This window comes from Otolemur garnettii, unplaced genomic scaffold (genome assembly GCF_000181295.1).
Source record: "Otolemur garnettii isolate 467f Iridium unplaced genomic scaffold, OtoGar3 scaffold00032, whole genome shotgun sequence".
NCBI classification, from domain to species: Eukaryota; Metazoa; Chordata; class Mammalia; order Primates; family Galagidae; genus Otolemur; species Otolemur garnettii.
This window is the reverse complement of record NW_003852427.1, coordinates 15,341,003-15,368,479: the sequence shown is the minus strand read 5'-3', so window position 1 is coordinate 15,368,479 and position 27,477 is coordinate 15,341,003. Positions and strand designations below refer to the sequence as shown.

General features: G+C 40.3%; 1 protein-coding gene and 1 pseudogene across 1 annotated transcript in view; both read left to right on the top strand.

Annotated features, from left to right (window-relative positions):
• Nucleotides 1-2,667: 2,667 nt before the first annotated feature.
• LOC111725201 lies at nucleotides 2,668-2,777 on the top strand (annotated as a pseudogene).
• A 13,294-nt stretch (nucleotides 2,778-16,071) lies between these two features.
• PLOD2 (procollagen-lysine,2-oxoglutarate 5-dioxygenase 2) overlaps nucleotides 16,072-27,477 on the top strand; it is an 80,853-nt gene continuing 69,447 nt past the window's right edge. The window contains exon 1 of the mRNA XM_012804916.2: nucleotides 16,072-16,244. Within this exon, the coding sequence (XP_012660370.2) occupies nucleotides 16,151-16,244 (94 nt within the window). The 5' untranslated portion in view covers nucleotides 16,072-16,150. The remainder of the gene's footprint in view (nucleotides 16,245-27,477) is intronic.

The window sequence follows — 27,477 nt, the reverse complement described above, 5'->3', positions numbered from 1 at the left end:
AGACTATTGTCTCCAGCCCTGGCTGAGGATCAGTACTGATCTGTGACCCTTTAGGAATTTGGGCTGCACAGCAGGAGGCCAGTGGCTGTAAACCAAGAAATTTCATTTGTATTTACAGACACTCCCATCACTTGTTCACACACTGCCTGAGCTCCACCTCCTGTCAGATAGGCTGCAGCATTAGATTCTCGTAGTGGTGTGAACCTTGCCGTCAACTGTGCACGTGAGGGATCTTGGCTGCACTCTCCTTATGGGAATCTAATGCCTAATGAGCTGAGGCCGAGCTGAGGAGGTGATGCCACACTGGGGGGTGGCTGCAAACTTAGGCTACTATTAGCAGAGAGCTTCAGCTGCGTAGAGACCATAATAAACCAATTGCTTGCAGAGAGCTTCAGCTGCGTAGAGACCATAATAAAACAATTGCTTGCAGACTCATACCAAAATCCTATTAGTGAGTGGCAAGTGGCAGGTAAGCTGCCTTTGGTGGCAGGCTTTATAGCAGTAACACACTTCCGGTGGTGTCACTGTCACCCTAGTGGGGACTGTTCCGCTGCCAGAAAACAAGTGTGGGGAGCCCACTGATTCTTCATTCTGGTGAGCTGCCTAATTATTTCATTACACAGTATAATGTAATAACAGAAATAAAATGCACATTAAATGTAATCTGCTTAAATTATCCTGAAACCTCTCTCTCCCTCCCCCAACCAGGTCTGTGTAAAAAACTGACTTCCTTGATACTCGTCCTTGGTGCCCTAAGGGGACCGCTGCCCTGAGAGGTGAGCGACGTCTTTGCTGCTCTGTCGCTGCGCGGGGCTGGCACACTGATGGAAGGTGGACGAGTGTCTTTTACAGGCGGAGGCTTTGCTGTAATTGCACCTTTTACCTGAGGTTTATGGACAGGAGTAATTAGAACCGTTTTCCTTTCCTGGTTGGAAAGTCTTTTTCGGATCAGTAAATACTTACAAGGACAATAATAACAACAAAAACTGGCAAGTTGTTGGCACTGAACAGAGAAACTTAGGCACAGGGAGCCCTTTCCAGACTAACTTAGCTGACTGGGAGTGAATAAAGCTGAAACGTAAATGTCTTCAGAGTCGGATGCCAAAGAGAAGCAAGCCAAGTCCTGACAAAAAAAACTGATGACAAGGCGTGATTGCAACGTGGCTCCACAGGCGCGCTCACCCAGGCACCACAGGGAAATCACCAACACCCACAAGTACAGACACAACATCAAAAGAAACACATCAAAATGCAAAGTCTGGTTTCTTCTGGGTGGCTGGATTATGAGTAATTTAATTTTCTTTATTTCCACTGTGTTCTCCCATTTTTCTTCCAAGCTTTCTCATTCAATCTTCTCATACCCAGCTCTGCTACCAAAGGATCCTTGATTTTTCTCAAGTTCAGTCCAGTTAAGTCCCCCACTTTCCAAGTCTACCTCTGACTCCCAGGGATCTACAGCCTTTCACTGCTTTCTTCTGTGTTTCCCATTGCCAGGTCCAGGTTCACTGGATTAGACTGTTCTCGACCTTAAGTTCCCAGGAGTAGTTTCCTTATCTGGAATTCAGGCACTTTGTAAAATATAGCACCAAACTATGTGACACTACTTCTAAAGATAAATGGGAGCTTTGTCCCCAACCTTTGAATATGGGCAGTCTTGAGACTCTCCCCACCAGCTGAGCATGGTGGTAATGACACTGCATGGCTTGGGAAGCTGGGACGCTTAGTTCCCAGCTTATTTCTGGAACACTCATGCTTGGAGCCTTAAGCCATTGTGCAAAGTCTGATTACCTTTAGGCTGCCATGTTGTGAATTTGCTCAAGTCCTGCAGAGAGACTGTGGGTAAACACGGAGCCTGATGAGAGTGAACGAGACTTCAGGTGTTTTCCATCAGCCTTTGAATCTTCCCAGCAGAGACCCCAGCCATACAAAAACAGGGTTAAGCTGTTTCTACAGTAACCCATCTGAATTCCTGATTCCAGAACCTGTGATCTTAATAAAATGTCTTTTGTAAGCTATACCATCAAATTTGGGAGTAATTTGTTACACAGCACTAGTAACCAAAACAGGAAACTTGAACCTAACCTGAGCCAGATTGCTAACAAAAGGCTGGTCAGCTAATTTTCTATTTTTCCAAGAGCCAAATGCAGCTGCTAACACTTTTCTCAAGTGTTCTGTCCACTGGAGGAGCCTGAAAGAAAGACTCTGCTTCCTGCTGCAGAGACACTCCAGGGGCCCTTGGAATAGTTAGAGATTTCTCCTAGTAAGTCATAGCCTTCCCTTAATAAGTCATGTTATATCCTTTACCTCTGAAACTTTGGGGTTCTGGGATTAAAGAACTCATTTACTTTACTCCTTCAAATTCTAGAAGTTTTCCCACTTCCTGAAAACCATGACGTAGCCTGTCTCCTAGTCCTCCAATTAGGATTTAGCTGAAGATCCTAATCCGGGAGGTTTTTTCAGTCAGGACCTAAAGCCACATGTTTCCTGAATGTCAGAGGCCAGAAGAGAACACAAGGTGAAAGCAGAGAGCAGGAGTGTATGTCGAAAGCATGGGGCAAAATTAGAACTAAAGGAAACGTAAAAAAGAATTATCATTCTTGGTCATTTAAGATGTGGCAGTGCCTTATTAACACATATGCTGTGTCATGTCAACATGACAGAGTCCTCATTCTTCTGAAGTTCCTAAGTGTGAGACTGGGTTTTCATGCACATGTGTGAGATGTGCCTCCTGCCTCCCTCAAACCGTGTTGTGGTGTCAGCACATCACTTGTCTGATGTGGGAAAAAGAAGGTCCTAATATTGGTATTTTTATTACTTAAAATAATATTTTATTTTTGCCCATGATAAATAAAACCATGTATTTTTTTTCAAGATGGAAAGAGCTCGTGTCATACATACTAGTCTGACACTATGTTCTGCTCCCTTAGTTTCTAGACCATAGTGTTTAGAAATAATAAAAACTATTTTATAATGATATTAAAGTATAATTTGTGTTTTTTTGCTCTAAGTGTTTCACGAATATGCAGTGGAATTTTCCTCTGCACATCTTAATGAGCAAGTATATTGCAAACTTTCAATGTTACAAAATCACACGTGGGTAAAAGGCCCATTCCCATTCAAACACTATGTATCAGTGAATTACCATGTAACAGAGTATCAAACTTGAACTGATATGGTTTCAGATTTCATGTAACAGCTACACTTTCAGGGACTACCCCTTCTCGAATATCTACAATTATCTGAAAAGGCTATTAAAATAATCCTGCCTTTTGCTGCTGTGTATTTCTATGAGACTTAATTTTCTTCATATGCTAAAAAAAATCACAACACATTACGAGTAACATTATAGCTGTGTTCTATTAAACAAATGTTAAAGGAATTTGCCATTCTTTTTACTACATTTTTTGTTATGGAAAACAGAGCTTTGTTTCATGCAATTTGTGTTAACGTGTTAACATTGTTATTTTAAAATAAATGTGTATTGCTGAAATCTTTGATTTAACTTTGGATATGGAAAATAAACATGACTATCACCCACACAAACAAGAGGTCTTTGGGACTTTGAATAATTTTAGGCCTCTCCTCTTACATGCCTCCTTGGTCACCACTGTCTAGGAATTTGTATTTCCTCTCTTGCTCTATGATCTTCAAGTTTCCAGAACAGCCTCTCCCTAATTCTTCCTTCAGCCTGTGAATCTTATTCACACTCAGGTCTTTGTTTAAACATTTTTTTTTTTCACAAGACTGACTAGACTGGCCCTCCATTCCCACCAATCTAAGCACTTGGTGCTTCTTCCTTTCATCACATTTACCATGTTTGTAATTCTGTTTCTCACCATCGTTCTCTCTGATAAATTAGAAGGTCTAAGAGGATTGGAAATTCTGTTTAATTCAACACACCCCATACTTAGGATATACACAATGCTCCAAACTTTACAAGTAAAGTTATACATTTGGTGTGTAAGAAAGCATCAAAATGGATTAATAAAATGTATTTTATCCTGCCCTTGAGAGCCACATCTATTAATTTAAAGCATACTTAACATATTTTTTTTTCTTCAAAAGGAAGCATGAATAAAGCAGAGTAGTTTAGTTGGAGCCACAGATATGTCCTTATTAAAAGAAAAAACAAACAGACTACACCAAACTCTTAACACCATTTACCCCCAAATCACCTCATTTCCACAGATTAGGTTCAAATTTTATTGCGGTATAATTACATAAATACAGTAAAGTAAGGAGATCTGACATATTGTGGAATGTTAACACTACCAAACTCATTCTTTGGTGACTAAGTTCACTTTGATGATGCAGTTTTTAAAGGCTGCTGTGTATTGGTGTAACATGTTTCTCACTCAGATGCTACATATAAGTGTCAGAAACACGAATGCCTGCAGATGAGAATGGGAAGGAGAACAAAGGTTTTTCTGTTATTAAATGGTGCAGAGTTTGAAGCTACCAAATACCATGAATGTGAGGCTACATGACAAGGCTATAAGCAAAGGATTGGTTTGTGTAGGGAGTCTTTGAGGCCTCAGATCCTGTACCACACTTGGCATGACTGAAAAACCAGCCCTCCTTTGACTCCATCCCCTGGTAACATGGAGATTTAGTCTCTGCAGAATATGAAACAGAAAGCATGGACCCATGAACTCACATAAGATAATATAAGCCAACAAGCTGAAAATATGACACTTAGATGAATCTATGCATAATGAATAGTCAGTAAGATCCACAGCATTCATGTACTCTACCCTGCTCAGGAACCAGGGTATAAGAGCCAGTCTTAAAAGTCACTCCTCTCCCACACTCAGAAGACTGGACCTTTCTTCCACAGAGAAGTTGCACCAAGAGAAAAGACAGACACTGACATATGGGACCTTCCCCAAACTAATTGGTGAGGTCTGCCCTCCTTCCATCCCCTTGTAGAATGTCTACCAGTTGACAAACTCTACCTCTGCACACAGGGTTCTCTGTCATCTTCTGAGCACCTCATGATATAGGGACAGAAAATCAAGGTGAATCAGACTATTTGAGACAAACCTCCACATAAATACAGTGGCCAAAACAAACTGGGAGGGAACTAGGAGAAAACAGAGTTCAGGCATGAAATAGAACAAAAGCACAAAGAAGAAAAAAGAAAGAAAGAAAATACTATATTTGATAAATTTAAAAACATTAAAAAAAAAAAAGAACGGAGTTGTATTTAAAGATGAACATTTGGAAAATAAGAAAAAGCTCCTAAAATTCAAAGGTCAGGCACAGTGGCTCACATCTGTAATCCTAACACTTTGGGAGGCCAAGGCAAGTGGATTGCTTGAGCTCAGGAGTTCAAGACCAGCCTAAGCAAGAGCAAGACCCCGTCTCTACTAAAAGTAGAAAAACTAGCCAGGTGTTTGGTGGACACCTGGAGTCCCAGCTACTCAGGAGGCTGAGCCAAGAGGCTCACTTGATCCCAAGATTGAGTTTCCTATGTTGCCCTGGCATTCTACCCAGGGTGACAGGTGAGACTCTATGTCAAAAAAAAAAAAAAAATCAAAAATTTGAAAGTGGGAGAAAAATGTAAAGAATTTTCTAGGCGAAATAAAAAGGGAAAGAAATTAAAGATAAGAGAAGGTAAGAAAACTAGAGGATCATTGTAGGAGAGAAAATATAGAAATTCAAGAAAAAATATTTTAAAGAAATTGTCTACTATGTACACAGAGCTACAGATGAAAAAGGATCTGGTGTAAGATGTGTCATTATATCCCTGTGAGAATTTTAGAATGCTGGGGATATAAAGCATTTAAAGGAGGACAGAGAAAGGGAGGAGGAAATAGGTAATAAACACAGGATTGATCAGAAGTCATTTTCACAGCAGAGCAATCAATCCCAAATTCTGGAGGAAAGGGAAATCCGATCAAAAATTCTATATTCAGTGAAGTTAGCATTTAAAGTATAAGGGGGGATGGAAGAGATTTTGAAGCATGCAAAACTTCAAAAACTTCATGAAGCTTTTCTAAGGAAGTTACTGGAGGGTGTGCTCTTCTAATATAGCGGAATAAACCAGGGGTCTAGGGATTTAATAAATGAGAGAAGCCAATGGATTTCAAAGATTATGGTGAAGAGAAATCCTGTGGGAACTGGAGGCAACTGAACTGATTTAGGAGCAGGATGAACGTTCGTTCTAGGAAGACTATTTGTAAGAAAAAAGAAATTCCTTCTTACAATTGAGCACATTGGTTGAAGTTTTATAGTTTATTCCAAAGAATAAAAATGGAGTGATAGAACATAGAAAATGAAGCAACTAGATAAAGAATTTAATAATAGTTCATCACATGTTAAAGAAATAAAGAAGGTTATTAATAATTCCAGGAAAAGTGGAAAGCATATAACAGAGGAAATTAAATCATAGTAAATCACTTAGTTTAATAGAGAATATTATTTACACAACAATAATCATGCAAACACTAGATATTAACCTAGCAAAAAATGTGACACACATCGAGAGAACTGGGAGATATGTGTGTATGTGAGTGGGAGGTCAGAGTACTGAGTTACCAATTGCCTTGACTGGTAGTCAGCAAATAGGTAATGGACTACGTTGGTTATCAATCATTCACATATCCTTCCTAACAGAAACTAAATTTTGTTTAAATTTCCAAATAAAGCTGTCATAGAAAGCTGATCTCATCTATAGCACTAATGATAATTCTAATGATGTAAAAACACGAGTGACAATCACTCTTCCCTGGCAAGGTTGGTTTAGGCATGACCATATGACCTAACTCTGGCTAAGGACACATGGGGAAGGTTTCTGGGAAATTTCTGGGCAAAGACAGAAATAAAGCAATCCCTTTTCTTTTTCTAGATAACTACCTATCAATGTATACCCAGAGCCACTACAGGTACGTTGCTGTCAGTCTAAGAACTATAGGCGGGCACAGCCAAGAGCATCAGAGAGAAATAGAGACAGAGATCTCCTCAGTGTGCCTGGGGACTTCCCTACATCTGAATATCAATCATCATTTATGCAATGATAAGTTTTTTTTAATTTCAGTCAAATCAAGAGGCTAAGAAACTAGTCCAGTGATTCTCCAATATTAAATGGCAGAATCAGGACTGGAACCCAGGTTGGCCTGAGTCAAACCCCTGTGTTAAACACGATGTCACATTACCATTGCTGAGTAGTCTTTAGAGTACCCTCTTAAAGAAGAAAATGAACTTTGTGATTAGAGCCAATAAAAGTTAGGTAACATGACCTATTGGTCAACAGTAAAGCCTACCCTCGAATCCTAATAACTTACCTTTCATTGCTTTATTCTTGTAATAAAATATTTATGATAATTTTTTAAGGTACTTGAAGTATCAAAAGTATTTCCTTGACTATGGAGTATTTCTGTAACTTTTATTATTTAATTATCCACCAGTGTCAAAAACACCTTATCATTATGTAAACACATGGCAATGTTTTATCTAGGACACAGACATTTATTCAAACTAATCTAGTATCTAAAATTCAAATAGTTATTTTTTCCTTAATACATCTTATTTAGATATAATGTAGACGAAATGAACTAAAATATGATTATTTAGCACAATGATTTGCTTTTGCAGGTAGGTAATCAAGAAGAGAGCAGCGTCTAATTCATTTTGGAATCCTGAAGACAGAGCAGTATCTGGAATATGGTGTCTGCACACTAACTATTTGTCAAATGGACAAATGAACTGCAGTTCACCTATTTTAAGGAAACCATGAATGGAACACAGAGAAAAAGACTTTCCACTTTTGTGATACATTTTGGCCAATCCTTCCATGTGGCTACTAGTTGTAACCTTTATTTGTTTTGATTTAGGCAATAAAATATGATCATTAAAAAACTGAAAAACTCAGAGGAGGCATTAGAGTAAATTTGGTAATAGTTGTCATTTTCAAAGATTTAAAAATGTTTAAGAAAAAATAATTTTTATTTGAAATTTGTTTTTTAAATAATTTTTTGCCTTTGGATAGTGTATACCTGATTTTTTAAAAATAAATACCATATAATCCTTTCATTTATATAGTGTCTTTACTTTGTGATAAAACTGGCGTTTGTAATCTTCAAATTGCAATTTTTAAGAATTATATTAATAGATGGAAAAATAAGAGGGCCCACACACATTAACAAAGTTAACTCTATGCAGTAATTAAGAAAAACACTGTGATTGAAGTAAAAGATAAATTAGAGGGCAGTCACCAAATGGCTACCTTTCAATACCAGAGTGGTGTGATGTTAACGTCAGAGAAATTTACCAAATATGATGTCTGCAAAGAGTTCGCTGAACATTTTAAAAGCATTCAGTAAATGGGCTACATGATCATTACGGCAATCTTGAAAAAGGCTGAATGGACTCTGTGCATTGTGATCTGTGCCTATAATACAGAAAATTATACCTGATGCAAACCATCCCTTCTGGAAACCTGTAATGAAAAATACTCTAAAGAAGACAACAGTTATAATTCAGAGGTGCTATGTTCAGACTGGGCATGGCATGACATGTTGGCCGACACCATGCTTTTCTCTATTGGTACATCCTTTATTTTTTATTTTATTTTGCTTTTTTTGAGACAGAGTTTCACATTGTCACTCTTGGTAGAGTACCGTGGTGTCATAGCTCAGGCAAACTCAAACTCTTAGACTCAAGTGATCCTCTTGCCTCAACCTTACAATCTGAGACTATAGACACCCACCACAATGCCTGGCTTTTTTTTAGAGAGAGATTCACACTTGCTCAGTCTGGTCTCAAACTCCTGAGCTCAGGAGATTCACCTCCCTTGGCCTCCCAGGGTGCTAGGATTATTGGCATGAGCCAATGTAGTATACCTTTTAAAGAAAATTCTTCCTTTCAGCTCTATTAAAAAAATATTGCCGTTAGTGGATGCCAGAGAATACATTTCTCAAATTTATGAAGACAGATTAACAATAGTATTCAGACTTCTTTCATATATTTTTGAACAATATCCACTTTCCTAGACCAAAGATTTCTAATTTTCTGTTATTTTATCCTCTTTGCTCTTTTTATAACATCTAGTATTAGCTATTTACATCTTTTTATGATATCTAGTAGAGTCATTTACATCTTTTTTATTGCATAATAGATCTCTACATTTTCTCCGGCTACATGTCATTTCATGTTATTATCTGTGGTGATCTCACAATACTTGACTCAATATAATACTTAACTCAAAGTATTTTGGTTCAATAAAACACCAAAATCGATGTTTTTAGTTAAGCTCATGGTCATAATAAATTCTGCTAGAATAAGGACAACCACAGCCATTAAACCAACAGCCTTACAGGGAGGATGTAAGGAAACACCCAATACAAGTGGTAAGATAGCACGGCCAGGAGGCCTTGAGGAGGTCGGGAGTTTTGGGCCAACTCTAAAGTTCCCTTCTCTGGAAACTTATGAAAAAATAAGGAGAGAGCCTGGTCTGAGATGATTTAGGCTCTAAAATAAGAACCAGATACTTGAACTAAGGTGTGCAAAGAAGTACTTAGAGAAGAATAGAAAACAATACTATTACTCAGAACTAAGTATGGTGTTCAGTGAGTTAACTCAGAAAGGTCCAATTCCATATGGGGCCCAGGCATTATTGTTGACGGACTCTTCATATTCTCAATACTTATAGAAAGGACTGGGTCTCGATTCTAGTAGGACAAAGAGCCGATCAGTGTGCAGCAGGGGTCTAATGCATACACTGATTCAAAATCCTTAAGAAAAAAGTTATGTTATAAATACAAATAAGATAAATAAGTATTTGTTTAGGATAAAAAAAGAAAAGCTAATAATATTCCAGATCCTTGGAACTCAGGCTCTTTCTAAGACCTCCACACGCAGTTGCTGAGAAATGCTTAGTGATTGTCCTGATCACAACACAGCTGCCTTCCCAACCTGGGACACTGTCCAACTCCCTGCCACTCCCAGCACCCACAGGGACACTTGTGAGTGAGCAGCACTGACACTTCAACTTCGTTAGGTCCAGGGCAAATTACCTCAGGGCAGAACAGACTCCAGAAATACGAGTTAAATGGTCTTGAGAGGAGAATGAGGGACTAGAATGGCAGAAGTATAAAAAAGTATATTTAAAAACCACTTTGGAACAACAACAAAAAAATGTCAGTCTAATGTCGTACTGGTGTTACCTGTGCTAACAGATGTGTCACAGTGTTGAACTTTGGTCAAACATAGCTGGACGACTGAATGAGGATGCCGCAAATGGTTGCTGACTTTTTCAGGTGACTCATGCCCTAGACAGCTCTGTTACAATCATTTCAACTAGTCGCCAAACATCTGCTAGAATCATCCTGAAGTTCCTTCTGTGCCTTTTGGCACTCTTGGCTATGTTGGCCTGCTCTTGTTACTTTGAAATTGGCTGAATTTAGTTTTACATCTGACATCATTTTTCTAGGTACAAGGATTTCACAACTCATCTCTACCCAGGCAAAATTCCACATAAGCAGGCTAAGACGATTAAAACATAAAAAATGATACTTTGGCTGGAAGCATTGAATGAGAACCAGGATTTATAAATAAAGGGTGTCCTTCTCCTTTCCTGAAATCAAAGACCAAAGGAGTGGAACAGTTCAGAAGATAAACTCATACTCATTTCTCTGGTGACAAATAACTATTTTTGGGAGTGAAGAAACTTATTTTACTTATTATGTGTTAAGCAGTTCACTTTATTTTCTTATGCTGGATTTATTTGAAAGGCTGTTCAACCTTGAAAAAGTCACCTGGTAAAACATTCCTTTCAAATTGCAACTTAAAATTTATAAAGAAAACCGCTGGGGCCCATGAAGTGTGCTGCAAACCTCTCCTATACTATCCAGGACAGCTTTGGCTTTCTGGCAACTTCATCATCCCCCCAAATTAGAGAGGCCACTCCTGACATCTGTAGAGGGCCTTGATTTACACTGAAGGGTCACAGCATGACTGAAGTACAGTGTTCTCTACTCCCTCACCTCTGGTTTATACTTCATATTAAAGTGAATCTTACATTCACTTAAGATCAGTGATTTTCAATTGGTGTGCCATGTGAGTATCTTGGGTGTGTCTCGAAAGATTTTAAAGACCATTAATGAAATTAATGAATTTCGAAGAAGTTCAAAGCATAGTAAGTATATTCTTTTTTACTCAACTTTTTTTTTTTTTTAATCAACATCATTTAAGTGGGTGGCAGAGGTTTAAATATAGGGTCAAGTGTTCCAAGAGATAAAGATTGAAAAACATCTCTTTAGATAGGCTTAGAGTTCTGATCCTAGACTTGTGTCTTGAGTGCTAAAGTTAATAACTTTCTTTTTTTTTTTTTTTGAGACGGAGCCTCAAGCTATCCCCTGGGTCGAGTGCCATGGCATCTCACTCACAGCAACCTCTAACTCCTGGGCTCAAGCGAGTCTCCTGCCTCAGCCTCCCAAGTAGCTGGGACCACAGGCGCCCGCCACAACACCGGGCCAAAAGTTAATAACTTTCTCTCAGGCTTCCTTCTATTCCCCAAGTCTCGCTTCTGTATTTTTCCTATTTGTCTGACTTTATCAGTCACCTCTGCTCTTTTTTGCTTCCCTCCCCAAAGATTCTGCTCTGAGTTTCAGCTCTGTGTTTTTTTCCTTCTCGCATTTACTTACCCTCCCCTCCTGTCTCCACCCCCAGGTTTACGATAATGCAGGTGCTCTCAAAACTTCTTACTCACTCAATAAATATTTACTGAATAACTATTCTCTGACTCCTTTTTTCTCTTATACCCACATTCAAACCATGATAATTTGTTGGCTTTCCATTCAAAACCTATCTAAAAATCGACTGTCATTGGCTGTCGATTGGTTAAAGCCACCATCATCTCTCTCCTGGACCACAGCATTAGCCAACAAACTGGTGTCCGGGCTGTTTCGTTTTCCCCACCTCCTTTCTTTAGTCTTCATGCAACCTGGCAACTGGAGTCCTAGGGATCCTTTTTAACCCTATTTCAGATCATGTCATTGCTGCCCCTATATTATCCAAAGACTTTTCAATTCATTCAGAGTCAAGGAAAAAGCTGTTACTGGGCTTTACACCTGTCACACTGCTTAAGTGCTGACCTCTCTTGTAACCTCCCGGGCTTCATCTCCTACATTCTGTTCTTACCTATAGTCACTGAATGCTTGTCACCCTCTTGCCTCCCTATGTCACTCCAGATGTGGTATGAGCTCAGTCTTCACACTTCCTGTTTCTTCTGTCTGGACCACAATTCCCCATACAGAGATGGCCGCCACTTTCTCTTACCACTTTCAGGTCTTTGCTTAACTATCATCCATTCTGTGAGGCCTTTCCAGGACCCACTATTAAAGTTTCCGGATGGCCCTCCTTTGTGGTCCCTCCTAGTTACCATCAAAACACAGCTTCAGAATGATTTTTGAATTAACAAATGAATGAATGAATACATGCTACTGTGTGCCAGTTACTTAGCATCCAGTGATGAAAAAGAATTGGATCCCGCACTCCAGAAGCAAATTAACTACCAACAACAACAACAAACCTTGGCCAGGGAGGTGGCTCATGCCTATAATCCTAGTACTACATCTGAGAGGCTGAGTTGGGAGGATTGCTTGAACTCAGAAATTTGAACCAGCCTGAACAACAGTAAGACCTCATCTTTACTAAAAATAGAAAAATTAGCCAGGTGTGGTGGTGTGCCTGTAGACTTAGCTTCTTGGGAGGCTGAGGCAGGAGGATCACTTCAGCCCAGGAGTTGAAGCTCTTAGTGGGTAATGATGACACCACTGCACTGTAGCCAGGGCCCAGGGTGACAGAGCAAGACTGTCTTAAAATAAACACACAAAAAACACAAAACCTGTCACAAACGAGAAGGTTTTCTCAAGGAGTCATAGAGCATGGAACATGGACACCAACCCATCCTAGGGTAGGGCAGGTAGTCCAGTACACCTGAGCTAGATCTAAGTTAGCCCAAGGAAGGAAGCAGGAGAGGTTTGTTATCCCTTTATTAGAGGAATAACATGAAAAAGGGTATTATGACTGAGCTGATGCTGCTTCTCTCATTTCTCCTCGGGTTTCCTTGCCATTTCTGAGCATGCTACCTTGTTTTCTTATGGTCAAGATCTGCGTCATCATTGGAGGGCTGCTATGCCTTTGCGCCTAGCAGGATGAATGGCTAGGAATTAATGACTATCCCTCAGCCCTTAAATTAATGACTGACGAGTGTTGAGGTTGTACATACCTCAGTTCTCAGTTCTCTTGCCCCTAAGCCAGGATATTTCTGAATGGTGTATTATCATTCAACCCCAGCAGATCAGTGGGGTTAGGGTTCAGTCACACACTGTGGCGGATTTTAAAATGGACTCATTACTATCTTCCCTTTCCTGTGTCAAGGCCTCATTGACCTTGTTTTCTTAAATCTCCCTACACAATGTTGGACATTGAACTTTGCTCAGGGTTGGCTTATATGGAAGCCAAATAGAGATAGCAATTCCTGCCTAAATTCCAGAGAATAAAAGTTAAAAAGTATTTGGTCTGCTTTGGGAGATAATAAAGCAAACCAGATTAGTTGGGTGTGATTTAAACTACAGAAGCAGTTCAGTTTGATATAAAGAAATGTGAATTCTGGGCTAAGGAATCTGCATTGTTTCCAAGTTCCAATCTGTGAGTTTTGTGACAAAGTAATCAAAAAGATACGGAGTATTATTAATCTGTGTCTGTGTCTATAATGACATGATATTGGGGGCAGGGAATTCTACAGAAGGTGGCTAGTTAGCACACAATTAAAATAGCACCATTAGGGTATATTCAGGAGTGCATTAGTTAGTGAAGTGGCAGTACGAATGGAAACATTGATGGAGAGAGAATGTGAAGGGAAAAAGACTATAGGATTTGGAGTCTAGCTCTGTGAATTGGTGGGTAGGAGGAAAGAAATACATGTCTGAGGCCACATGAGTTAGAAAGCAGTAGTATCATTAACACAGATGAGGAGGCTGTGGATAGGAGCTGGATGTGCTGAGTTAAAAACATGAGTATGTGCCAGTGGAACATCCAAGCAGAAATGTTCAGCAGATGGCTGGAAATAGAAGGCAGGAAGAATTTGGTTTCAGAATCGGGGCTTTTTTCAGACTGGCCATAGAAGCGTCTGGCTATTTTGAAAATCCCACAGAAACACTTGCTTTATACAAGCCTTACAGTTCTGATGTTGTGACTAACAGAAAATATCATAGTAATATCATAGTAATCTGAAATTATTGGCAGACCAACAATTTCTTCTGTAGTAGAAAAACACACGCTTGTGACATGGAGAGGCTGTAAGTGTGCACGGAGGAGGGGAGGTGTGGGAAGGCAGAAAGTCAAGTTCCAGACACACAAGCTCTTGTGAAGACGCTGGAGAAGGAAGCTGGAAGAAGTCAAGTTCAAGAAGTTTGGAATTCTGGAGACTGAATTTGGCCCAAAGCTCCTTGGACACCAAGGATTGATGCTGTTTGCTTTCTGCCTACTTTTATAGAGCAGGGCTTGCCTCACATAGAAGCCTGTTTAGAATCCATCTCTTTGTTCTTTCTCCTTCAGACCAAATAAACGTTATTTTATTCTTCACCCAGGTTATACTTTCCATGTCTTTAATTATTTGTTACTCTTCCCTGAGCTTTCTCCAATTTTCCTCTTCTCTTAAAAAACTGAGACAAAACCTTCAAAACACAGTAATGACTGGCTTAGTTCTGGGCACAGGAAATTATTCTTTTTCTAAAATGTCAAATCCTGGGCAACATTTCTTTGCCGGTTTCCACCTGTTTTTAAGGCTGCCTTATAGTGCTCCCCTTATTTTAACATCATGGCAATTTTACAGAAAATGTGATCATAGCGGAACATATCTTTTTCAGCAATTTTGTTTTAATTTGAAAGGTTCAGAGTTGAAATGAATGTTGGCTCAGGCCTATTTCTTTCTTTTTTATTTTCCATTTCACGGAGATGTTAGGTAGGTTACAGAATGCTACTGGTCTGATCTCTTTCTTCCATAAGACGTTCATGTCATGAAAAGTATGTGGCAAAATTGTCAAACTCTCTCCTGATATGTGTTTTCGTCCCTGCTCACTCCAACAGATTAAATCCTGGGCCAACTAAAAAGTGAGAATACGGGGGTGGGGTGGGGTGGGGTGGGGTGGGGGAAAGGCAAGGGATCGCTCAGACATTAGCAAAACTACAAGCAGTGGGGGACCCGCCAAGGAACCAAGAGATGGTGCCGACCACATCTTCGTGAGTAATTTTCCATCTGGACTGGAGGAAGATCCTGTAAAGCACAGTTCCAGATCACACACTCTGGGCTCCGATTCCGCAGGATTTACAAGACTCACTACTGGAAAGAGTCTATGGCTCTCTTGGCACAAGCAGTGGCGAAAGAAATGTTCACTGGACAATAAAAACTTTGGGTTTACAAAGTAAAACAAAAACACAGCCTTTCTTTTAAAGGGTGATGAACCTGATTTAACGGGGGGCGACCGTTTCCAGGGTTGAGAGGCTGGCGAGGACCTTTTCAGCCACAATAGCGGAGGCTCTGCCGTCGCTTCTGCCCGGGGGTGTATCTGAGTCCAGAAGCGCGAATTCGCACCCTCCGCGCCTGCGGGGGCCGCTCCCGGGGCCGCCGAGCGGAACCGGGAAGGCAGCGCCGCGCTCGGCCCGGACTCCCGGCGGCTCCTCCCCCGCCCCGTCCCAGACCCAAGCGCCCACTCCCCGCCGCGGCCGGCGGCGCTGCGTGAGTCTCCACACGTAGCCGCAGACAGCTCCTTAAATAGCGCCCGAACTGAGCAAAAAACCCAGACGAGCGGCCCGGGAGGGCCAGCGGAGGCGACCGCCCCGGCGCACGCAGCAGCCGCGGGTCAGACGGCGGCCAATAGTCGGGGCGCGGCCCGCCCAGTCGCCTCCCCCGGGAGCCTATAAGTCGCCCGCGGCGCCGGCGGGGTGCGCAGCTCCGCGCTCCGCCGACCGCCTCACTCGGGCCGCTCCGCGCCGCTCGCACCTCGCGCGTTCGCGCCTCCCGCCCTCACCAGTCCCGGCGGACCGGCCCCGGCGCTCTCGCGAGAAGTGCGCGGCTGCGGGGCGGCGGGGCGACCGCGGGCGCCGGCCCTCGACGTGCGGAGGGAGGACGAGGTGGTGCGCGGCGATGCGTCGCCTGCTGTTGCTGCTGGCGCTGGCGCTGCACGGCTGGCGGGCCTGCCCCGGAGCGGAGTCGGAGAGACCCTCCAGCAGCCCCACAGGTGAGCGCCCCGCGGCCCGCCGCTGCTCATTCATCCGCAGCCCTGGGACGGGGCTCGCCAGGTGAGGGACGGCTGGTCCCTCCCGCCGGGAGCGCAGGGGCTTCCCCGGAATTGCGGTCGGCGGTGCTGGTCTGGGGGAAGTGTGCAACCTCCCGTCTTGGTGGGCTCTTGTATTTCGTGTATCGAGCGCGCCTGAATTTCCCTTCGGAACAAGTTCGGGTTTCCTTTTGCTCTTGCAGGTCACTGGGCACCGCTAACACCTTTCCTGCGACTTTCCTTTCCCTCCCCTTCTGGGAGTTGGCATGGATTCGTCCCTGATGGACGAGGCAGTACTCCCTCTGTGACCTAAACACGGGGCTCAGTGTACTTTTTGATTGATGGTGACACATTCCTTCCAGCACCCCAGGAAGCGGCCGGTAACACTTACCTCCTGCCAAAAACAACGCTCATAAACCGTGGTTGTTTTCAGCGAGGCTGCCTGGCTACCCAATACCTCCAGGCGGCAGCTTTCCTGCTTTGGGATTTGGAGGGGAAGCTGTGGACACACGGTTTTCTCCCCTTAGCTACCCTTTTCTTAAGCCTGGTGCTGTATCTTGTTTTCAGAAGCTGGAACTGCAGTGAATGGTCTAGTCACATTCGTGTAAAACAAAACTTTTTACCTTTAGCCAGAAAAAGAGAGTCTCACCACGGTTGTCTAAGCATCCTGTAATACCCTTTGCCACACATGAGAACTCCATGGAGGTTTCCACTTTTGTGCTCTTATTCTCAACGCTCTGAAACTGGATCTTGCATTCAAATAACCTTCTACATTTCTTTTTTTAACTTAAGATCATTTCGGTACCCCATGTCCCCTACTTTAGTAAGATGCTTTTCTGCTAGAATTTACCTGAAGTCTGAAAACAGAAATTCCAGAGTTACATCCAAAAGGTGACATTTGGTGGACAGTGCAGATAATTCAGGTAGAAGTGGTTTTGTCTTCATTTTTAGGTGTGTCAGAAAACGGCTAAACTGCCCATCTTTCTATGTTCTTGCCAAACAGTGCTCTCTTTGTTAGCATGAGAAACGTCAGCATTTAGATGGATTGCTGTCGGACGAGAGGCCTTGCTTTGTGTCAGGTATAGGTGAAGGCTTAAAAACAAATTTCTGAACCCATGTGGTTCCTCTAAATCTGAACTAAATATTTTCACAATTTTAAGATATTTCTTTTAGTGTAATATCTAGAACGATAGACAAGTAAATGCCTTCGGCAAACTTGGAAATAGAGCTATAAAATAAAACAAAAAACTTTCCCCAGAAAAATGTCTTTCTTTCTTGAAGCACTCAAAGATACTTTTACTGGGAAATAAACCTCTGAGGGTTTTGCTATATTTAGAGGGGTGCTTTTGGCTTTTGTATATTTTATGCACTTCATTAGCAACATTCTTTACTTTTAATAGAAGCATCTCTATTCTAGACCCCTTTAAGTTTGTAGTCAAAGTTGACTTCCTTTCTCTGGCTTTTAAATTTCATAGAACCAGACAATACACTTTTATTAGATTGTAACATCAGAGAAAGGGAATTTCAGATATGAATGTTTTTCTCAGAAAAAGAGCACATAAAATTCACTGTTGAAAGCTGAGGACTGTCACTTTTGGTCGATGGGCATAGACAATTAAGTTCTGGCCCAAATGTGGGAAAATACTAATTTGTAATAGGTGGAGTCAGCAGCAGCAAGTGTGATTACAAACTTCTGGGTGGGTAGATGTTCTTACAGATTATGTGATAAGCTAGTAAAGGTAGGAGGTACACTCCTTGAAAATGTGGTCAGAATCATGGACTTTGGTCTTTTTTCCTTAAATATTACAACTTAAATTTCATAAATGGAAACTTATTAATCTACATAAATATCGAGCTTTTTAAAAGGATTCTTTGTTGTCTAGCTTAGTAGGAGGTCTTTAAGGAGAGTGCCTAGCATCTCTAACCTCTTATATTTGCCATTATGTCCCAGCTGGCCAGGAAGAAAAGGATCAGATCAGAATTTTTTTTGGTCCTTTTGACATTTTGAGCCTGGATATTTCTTTGCCATTGGAGGCTGGCCTGTGCTTTATAGATGTTTAGCTGTGTCCTTGGCCTCTGCACTAGATGCCAGTAATACTCCCTTCCATATGTAAGAACAAAACATGGCCAACTATCCAAATTGCCCAGAGTTGAGAATCACTAGATAAGGAAATCTATGTATATTTGAGACAATGTAGCATTATAGTGTTACTGGAATGATAATGGCAAATCTTTCTTTCTTGAAAACAAATATTTATAGTGATTTTCCTTTTTCCTCTGTAATATGGAATGTGCTGTTTGAATCACAGTCATCCATTTTTGGAATACAGTTCTCCCCAGCTTTGGTGCTTGGTTGAGCAGAGTTGAAAACATTGCTTTTTGTTAGGTTTACTGAGAGTTCTGGGTGCTGTGTGGATTCCTTTCTGTTTGCCACTTTATTCTTAGTGTGGAAAGAATCTAAATAAGATTTTGGTTAAAAATAATCATTTTCTTGTAGCATCATTTATAGAAATGGTACCTGAAAATTATATCCTATATAAATTATTATATACTGTGGGGGCTTTCATAGGCAGCCTCCTAATCAGTGTCAGTGAAACAGGTTCATGTCCTGGTTCGTCTGTCCTGTACTTTATGCATTCTAGATGGGAAGAAGGGGATGTATTTTAGCCAATCTTTGCAATCAAGTCTCCAGAGCTGTATCAAAGCGTGTATGTGTGTTTGCAGAGGCACCTTGACCATCCTATGGTCTGGATTGGGCAGAAGCGAAGTTTTGGGCAAAAATGAAGGAAATGGTTTCAGATGTTTCTGTCAAGACTAGTATTTTTCAACCACGTTCATTTATAAACTCTTTAATTTACTGTGGTACATTCAAGGAGGTAAGAATAGGTTTGTCCTATCTGCTGATGCAAACTAGCAATTTACGGGGTGGAGAGGGAACAAGCAAGGTCCTGGAGAAACCGCTGGAAAGGAGAACAAGGGGCTTGTCCTTGGTGCCCTTTTATGCCCTGGGCTCCCACTGGCAATGACATCCCATCCTTTAAACAGACCATGCCTTGTATTTCATAAAATGAAAAGAGACATATGAAACTACTCCTGAGAATGTGAGGATAAAGAATGAAAATTAAATTGAGTTACCTTTTTCTATCCATCATACAGGAGAAAGTACTTTAAAAATAAACTCTCATCATAGAAAATATGAAGATGGAAATCCCCAGACTCGCTGGAGGCACAGTGTCCTTGAAGAATAATTTAGTAATGTCTAGTGTAAGCATTTATGTTTTACAATCTTAGATATGCAATGCATAGTATTTTCAAATTTCTGTGCCTTTCCATTTCTTTTATTTTTAAGTATTCTATTTATTACGTCTAGCTCCCAGGAAGTTCTTCCCCTCACTATCTTTTGTTTAGTTCTTTTCCTTTGTAACTTTCAATATAAGTCAAACCTGCTTTGTATTGTAGCTGTGTATGTTTAATAAATTATTTAAAGTGAAAAACTGAGTTGTATTCTTTTTTTTTTTTTTGCTGTTTGGTGTCTACTCTTTTCTTTTGCCATGAAGAGATCCTCAGTTTTTGCTGAGTTTTGGCCTTCTGGCCTGCAGTCAGGGAGATTGTTCTTTGCTTCATTTCTCAAGATTTCAGCTAAATTCACTGAGCTTTGTTCCTCTACTTGGGGACCACACACTACCCTGACCTAGTGACTTACCAGTGAAACATCAAGCAAGGCCTTGTTTCTGAACTGCACTTGGCGAGTCTTCTCCACAGGTTGTATCCCCCCCTCCCACCTTCCTTACTCAGTCTAAAATGGCACCTTTGCTGTTACTTACAGGTCACTGGGTACCATAATCCTTATTTAAATGTGAGGTGAAGTGGAGATTTGGAATGGTTGCGTAACTTCCACGAGTGCACAGAGCTACACAGCAATAGAGGAGGGCCTTCTCCAGGCTGTTTTTGTCTTTCCTGGCCACATAGTTATTCTTTTGGACTTCTGGGTGCTACGGGAAGGAAACAAAGACTGGGCATCTGTGACTTAGACAAGCAAAAGGAATGCTTTGCTGATGGGGAAAGCACATAATTTGTAGGTTTATGTAAACAGAGGGGAAAGAAATAGGCACAGGCTGAAGGAAAGCTGGGTCCTAGGCCAGTGTGGTGACTGCCCTGCAGACCGAATCCCAGCAAGCCAAAATAGCTGCCTGTTGTCCTATAGCCTGTGAACTAGCAATGGTTCTTACATTTTTAAATGGTTAGGAAATATCAAGAGAAAAATAATAAGTTACAGGAAAACTATATGAAATTAAAGTTATGTTGGCTCATAGCCACGTTTTGTTTGTGTATTGCCTGTGGCTTGCTGCAAGGCAGACGGGAGTAGTTGCTGCAGAGACTGATAGGCCAGCAGAGTCTAAAATGGTACTGTCTGGCCCTGTACAGAAAGCCTTTGCAGACCCTGGCCTCAGGAGATGACATTTCCAGTTAAGCTGTGCCTCATGCAGGTCTGTTGCTCTCTTGGAAAGAGCTGGATTCTGGACAGTAGCAGCTGGCTCTGGGCATTTCAGAGACCTGTTTTTCATTTTAGACTTTACCAGTGATTTCCTATGGTGTTTTGAATTCAAACAGAGCTTCTCTGTTACATCTTTTGAAACATGGCACTTGAAGCTAACTAGTAGACATGCTTTTCTGGTGTAAGTAGTGTTCTCATGATCAAAAATGAATAAAGCACTTTGATGGCTAGTTGGAAAGGAGGTGCTTGCTTCTTCAGAGCCTCAGTGTCTTTTAGAAATTTCTTGTAGAAACTTGATCATAAATTGGTGGTTTAGTTCCTGGCAGGAAATAATTAGCACATTTATTAATGAATATTTTTATTTTTCTTTAACCATTGCTATAAATTAGGCTGATGTGAGAAAGGATGGCTTTTAAAGTGACAAATACTCTTTTTTTTTTTTTGGAGGCAGAGTCTCACTATGTCATCCTTGGTAGAGTGCTGTGGCATACAGCAACCTCCAACTCTTGGGCTTAAGCCTCAGCCTCCCAAGTAGTTGGGACTACAGGTGCCAGCCACAATGCCCGGCTGCTTTTTAGGTGCAGTTGTCATTATTGTTTAGTAGGCCTGGGCCAGGCTTGAACCTTCCAGCCTCATTGTATTGGCTGGTGCCCTACTCGCTGAGCTGTGGGCACCGAGCCCACGAGTACTCTTTCCTGTACTTTGCATTTACTGTAGAGTGCTTGTCTCACTAAACTAAGCTGAACTAATTTTCAAAATTCTTGACATTGTAGTTAGCGAAGAAATAGTTATCCAGAGTAGGAGAATTATAGACACGGTGCTATTATTTTTTGTTCTGATTCTGTTTACTACCTTAAGGCCCATAAGCTGCACTATGTGTTTGGTAATACTACTACTGAAGATTGGGTAATGATACAGAATTGATTATTGTCTTACTATGTCACAAAGATGTACCTTCAAAAAACACTATTTCTAATTAAAAAATATAGTACCTTCCAATAAGTTTTAATGTTTCTCAGGATAACTACTTAAAAAATTTTTGAACAGCAGTGGTATGTTATTCCCATGCAAAGGGAAGATTTCCATTGCATATTTCTTTTTGTATGTTAAAAGAGGAAAACCTAATTTTATAAATAATTTTAATTAAGTTTTTAAGATTTAAATCTCCTTATTTAAAAAAAAAAGTAATTCAGGTTTGTGCATTTTCATATATAGTTACTGATTGACCTTTGCCTTATTTTTAGGCCTAGATTGTTTTAGTATTTTAAGGGAAATACTTTTTTAAAATTTTCATTGAAATGTGGCTATATTCTTCCTTTGAATTTATTTCATAAAGATGTGATTAAGTGAGAAAATGCTGAATTTCTTAGTGTGAAAATATGCTTCATGTTTACAACTTCGTTTCTGGTATAAGAAATTTGTTTTCATGTTTACAGTTTTATAATTAAATTCTAGCTAGGGAGCAGTATTTAAATAGAAAGCAGACAATCTTTTCATTTTAAGAGCAATCAACACAAATCTTTTTTTTACTGTTTTTATTGAATGTTCTCTATTCCCAAGGTGGTATCAGTTTCTCAAGTTTCTGAATAATGGGGACACTCAACTAGGCATTAGCAAGACAGAGCGACAGAGTCTGCTACAATATTTTTTTCTTCTTGGCCGAGGGCTCATATTTCTGAAGAAAAACTGTTTATAATCGAAATCTTCGTTAGAAATAAAAAATACTCCCAATTTTCAATTTGAATAAAATTCAGAGAACATGATTATTACTGTAAATAATACTCTTAACACCTTTACTACAAATACGAGTTTTGGTGAACATAGCTAAAACGCGGGTCTGAATGAGGAAGATGGGCAGGAGCAGGGCAGGAGCAGGCCAGGCACAGTGGCTCATGCCTGTGATCCTGCGCTCCGGGAGGCTGAGGCTGGAGGGTCTTTTGAGTTCAGGAGTTCAAGACCAGACTGAACAAGAGTGAGACCCCCCATCTCTACTAAAAAGATAAATTGGCCAGGGCGTTGTGGCGGGCACCTGTAGTCCAAGCCGGCCCGAAGGATGGCTTGGACCCGGGAGTCTGGTTGCTGTGAGCTAGGCTGAGGCCATGGCTCTCTAGCCTGGGCAACAGAGTGAGATTCTGTCTCAAAAAACAAGTGTTTATAACAAACGAAGGTGAGTTTTTAAAATGGGCTAGAATTAAATCTCCTTGGTTACACTGATTATTTGTTGATTTTAATATTCCTTTCATTATTTTGGATACTTAAGACATTCTGGTGTTTTATTACATTACTAGTAATTTGCTTATTTTCTTTAGGATTATATTCTTAAATTTTGAAGAATTCCCACCTTTTGTTTCTAGATACTGCTAATCTGTCTTAGCATTTCTTACAAAGAGTAGGCGAGAGATAGAAATTTCCTTTGGTTTAAAAGTTGTGGTTCTACCCCTGTGCTATGGACAGGTAAAGGTTCTTTACAGGACAAAGGAACTTTTAAGAACACACAATGTTTATTGCTGACAGCACCAGCCCTGGTTATCCAGACACTCAGGCACCCTAAAGAGGTAACGACTGTGTAATGCTGTGCAGTTGACCCTCTCAGAGGCACCGCAGAGACCAGTATGTAGTCATCCCTGGCAATCTTTCTGATGCTGGGGCATTGTTCTGCTCTGGGAGAAAAAAGCCCCCAGAAGCTTTACTTCTTTATTCCAGAACCCCTTCTGTATTCCATTTTTATTGGTTGGTTTGGGCCTTAGGTTATTGATTATTCACAGGTGCTGAATAAAGGTCTAAGAAGGGCATCAGTAACTTTTAGATTTATTGTTTTTTTCCTAGAGACAGGATCTCACTGTCACCCAGGTTGGAATGCAGTGGCACTATCATAGCTCACTACACCCTCAAGCCCATGGGTTCAAGCTTCCCAGGTCACTGGGATTATAAGCATAAGCCACCATGCCTAGCTTTAAATGCATTTTCTAACAGGTTCTTTAACTATTTATCTAAACTTTCCTTCCTGGTTCTAGTGGTATACTAAATAGCAGTAGCTATTTTATCTCCCCCCCCCCCAAATTCTGCAAATATAGAATTTAAATTAATTTTTAAGAAGAAGAAACAGTGTGCAGACAGACTAAAATAACCTTCCTAATTCAGTCACCTGGGGAAGCCTTACAGAGCTGCTATGCTGAGGGCAAACTGGTGCTTTGATGGGATTTTTCCAGTCTCTCCCAAGACGGTCTGAGTCTCCTTGTCTCAGAGGTCCCTTCTCCTGCCCTGGCCGTGTTGGTTCTTTCCCGGCCTCCGGTTGCCACCACAGCTGTGGCCAGAATGTCCTGCTTGTCTAGCCCGTCTGAAATTCCTGTCAGCCACATCTAGAGAAGGACAATTCTCCTTTTCTTCTTAGTTTAGTTTAGATGAGGTCGGAATTTTTTAAACAGAGACTTTACTAGGTAACCAAGGGCAAAACAAAACCCCAAACTGGAAAATCACCAAAGCAAAGAAATGAACAAACTTACAAAGTAGAAATTTACAGTTTTTATTCTGACTTAAGCATAATTCCATACTTGTCCACCTGGCACATTTTGGGGTCCATCGGTTCTGTGTTCTTTCTCCACTCTTCTCTCGCCCCTCACATCTTCCCACCACTTTCCTTTACGCTGACAGCTCTTCCCTACAGTTTGAATCCCTGAGGTCCATGGGTAGGTAAGGCTTAACAGATGGACTGAACATATTTGTAGTTTCATAGGGACATAGAATCATGATCCTAGCTTTAGATATTTTGTTTCCTTTAATAGGTAACATTTTTATGCTTTTGCCCATAACTTCTTTGTGAAATTTATTTTTAATTAGTATGGGTACGTAAAAGTTGCATATGTGTATTTATGGGCTACATGTGATGTTTCCATACAGGAAACAATGTGTAATAATCAGATTAATCAGCGTATCTGTCACCTCAAGCATTTATCATTTTCTTGTTTTAGAAACATTCTGATCCCACTATTTTAGTTATTTTGAAAAACACAATAACTTACCAACTATAGTCACCCTGTAGTGCTATTAAATATTAGACCTTGTTTGTTCTGTCTGACCATACTTTTGGATCCATTAACCATCCCCACTTTCGGCTCCCCCCACCTCCCCTTCCCAGGCTCTGGAAACCATCATTCTACTTTCTATCTCCATGAGATCAGTTGTTTTAATTGTTAGTTCCCACATATAAGAACATGAGAAATGTGTTTTTCTGTGTTTGACTTATTTTGTTTAATGCCTACAACTATTTCTGCAGTGCAGTAAATCTTTTTTTTTTTTTGAGTAGTAATTTGTATTTACTTTTATGAACCTACATAATTTAATAAATCTACATTTATTTAGTTAACTAAACTTCAAAAATTCTCCCCAAATACATTTTTTTCCTAAAGAGAGGTAACTGTATTGTAAATACTCTTAAATGCAGATATATGCCAAGAATCATTTCCATTATATAATACTCTGAAATGTAACAATTAATGGTTTAAAATTTAATCCCAGGATTTACTGAATGGCTAGTCTGTATTCTGGCGGGGGGAAGGCGCAAATAGACAAACAAAACAAGATGAAAAAACAAAATAAATAACCAGGCTCAGTTCCTGTTTCACATTAAAGTTCTAAGATGCTTTCAGGGAAAATAATACATATGTAAAAGTGAATGAATCAAAAGAGGAACTAAGGGTGAGGCAGCCTGGGCCCCCGGACACAGCCCAGACATCTGGCATCAGGAAACCTGTATCCAAGGTCTAATCTTTCCTCTCACCAACCTTGAGCCAACTACTGAGCTTCTCCAGACTTCATTTGTAATTTTTTATCTTTACAGCTCTGTGATTTGATGTTTGTTGAATTTTAAGTGTCAGGAAGGTGGTAGAGAGACCAGGAATCAGGAAAGAGGCCTAAGGAAACTTACTAACAATGTCTTAGGCCAAAGGAGGCACAGATACAAAGTTATTGTGCCTTTTGAATTCCTCTTTGGCTTCTAGTTACTGTATCAGGAGTTGGACTTGGCCAAGACTTGATGTTGCTTTTTTCCTAATTAGCTTTTGATTTAGAGGTAAGAAAGTAGGGCCAAAAATAACTGGAGTGAAATTTACATTTAAAAATATTCCAAGTGTTTTTATACCAGAGGAGAAAACAGACTGGAAGCTGTTTTCTGTCTTCTGAAAGGAATCATGTACTTTTCAGGATGTTTAAATATTGTCAGCCATTAATAAATTACTTTGTATTCCTCTGTTTCAGCCCTGACTTTTTGAGTCAAACAGATTAGTAAAAATGATGCTGGTAACTCTATAGAAATTAAAAAAAAACTTTTATGATATATGTTCTTTATAAATAGGGACCCTCTTCCACATTTTACAGAAATATTTATCAAATCATCGAGGTCCACCTTTCACATTCATTAAATATCTTTTCAAATACGATTGTGTTTAGTGAACTAGTAATTTGATAAGTGAAAAGGCAATTATTTTATGGGAATAAAGCATTTGTGTGTGTTTGTACTCATGTTTTTATTAGTCATGAATTATTACTGTTAAGCCTTAAGAATTTTATGGACTAGAAAGTATGAGTGCCTTTTGTTCTGGACTTTTTCTCTTTACCTATGTGAATTATCATAGTTTCTTTATAATAGTAATTGCTTCCTATGATAAATTTGAGAATTAAAAGTGATAGTAGGTGTGATAAGCATGACATAGTGCCTGTGAACAGAAACCGCTCACTGAGTGCTGCTTTTGTGATTTTCAAACAACCTAATTTTAATTAGTATTATTCTAAGTGGAACCTAGAAGGTATGGAATTAATTCTTGTATTCTGATAATGGAGAGAAAAATGCTGGCTTTCAGTGAATTCTAGAACGAAACTTTAACAAGATACAAAGACACCTTTTTGCAGGAAAACTCAAAGGGAATAAATATATTTAATGATGCAAGGAATGTCTTTTTGGTAATGTTATTTAACTACTTAAATTCAAACTTTTAAACTTATTTTTTATCATTCTTCTGATTTATTCTTGATATTCAGGTATGTGGTTTCACCCACAATTTCTCTCTCTCTCTTTTTTTTGTTCCTCTATAAGGAAAGGTATGTATGTATATATATATATATATATATATTAAATCATTAAATAAACAGGTAAGGACTTTAAAAAACACGATCTTAATACTGTTATCACATTCAACAGTGCTTCCTTATTGTCATCTTACACCTATTCAAATTCACTTCTACCCCTTTTCTCAAAAATGTCCCTTTACAGTTGGTTTGTTTGGTCAGGAATCATTATTTATCTTTCCAACATCCTTCCAAGCTGGCCCCACCTGTCTAGATGACAGGCTTCTGGCAGCCTCAGGCTCAAATCCAGTCTGCATATTGTTTTTCAGAATACTCAAATTCAGTTCTGGGTTGTTACAATCAGGAAGGTTTACTTAAAAATATAAATTTTTCTTGTCTTGGAGGGGGGAAAAAAAAGAAAAAACCAGAAAAAGAAGGCCCGGAAATCCTGGATTTGCCTTCTCCCAAGGACAGCTGGCTGGCCTGGCTGACTATGAGCCGCACTCTCTCTGGGGTGGTGTGGACGTGCTCCTGGCCACGCCCAGTCCCCTTGCTTCTGCCCAGCCTCCCTCCTGGCCACGCCCAGTCCCCTTGCTTCTGCCCAGCCTCCCTCCTGGCCACGCCCAGTCCCCTTGCTTGTGC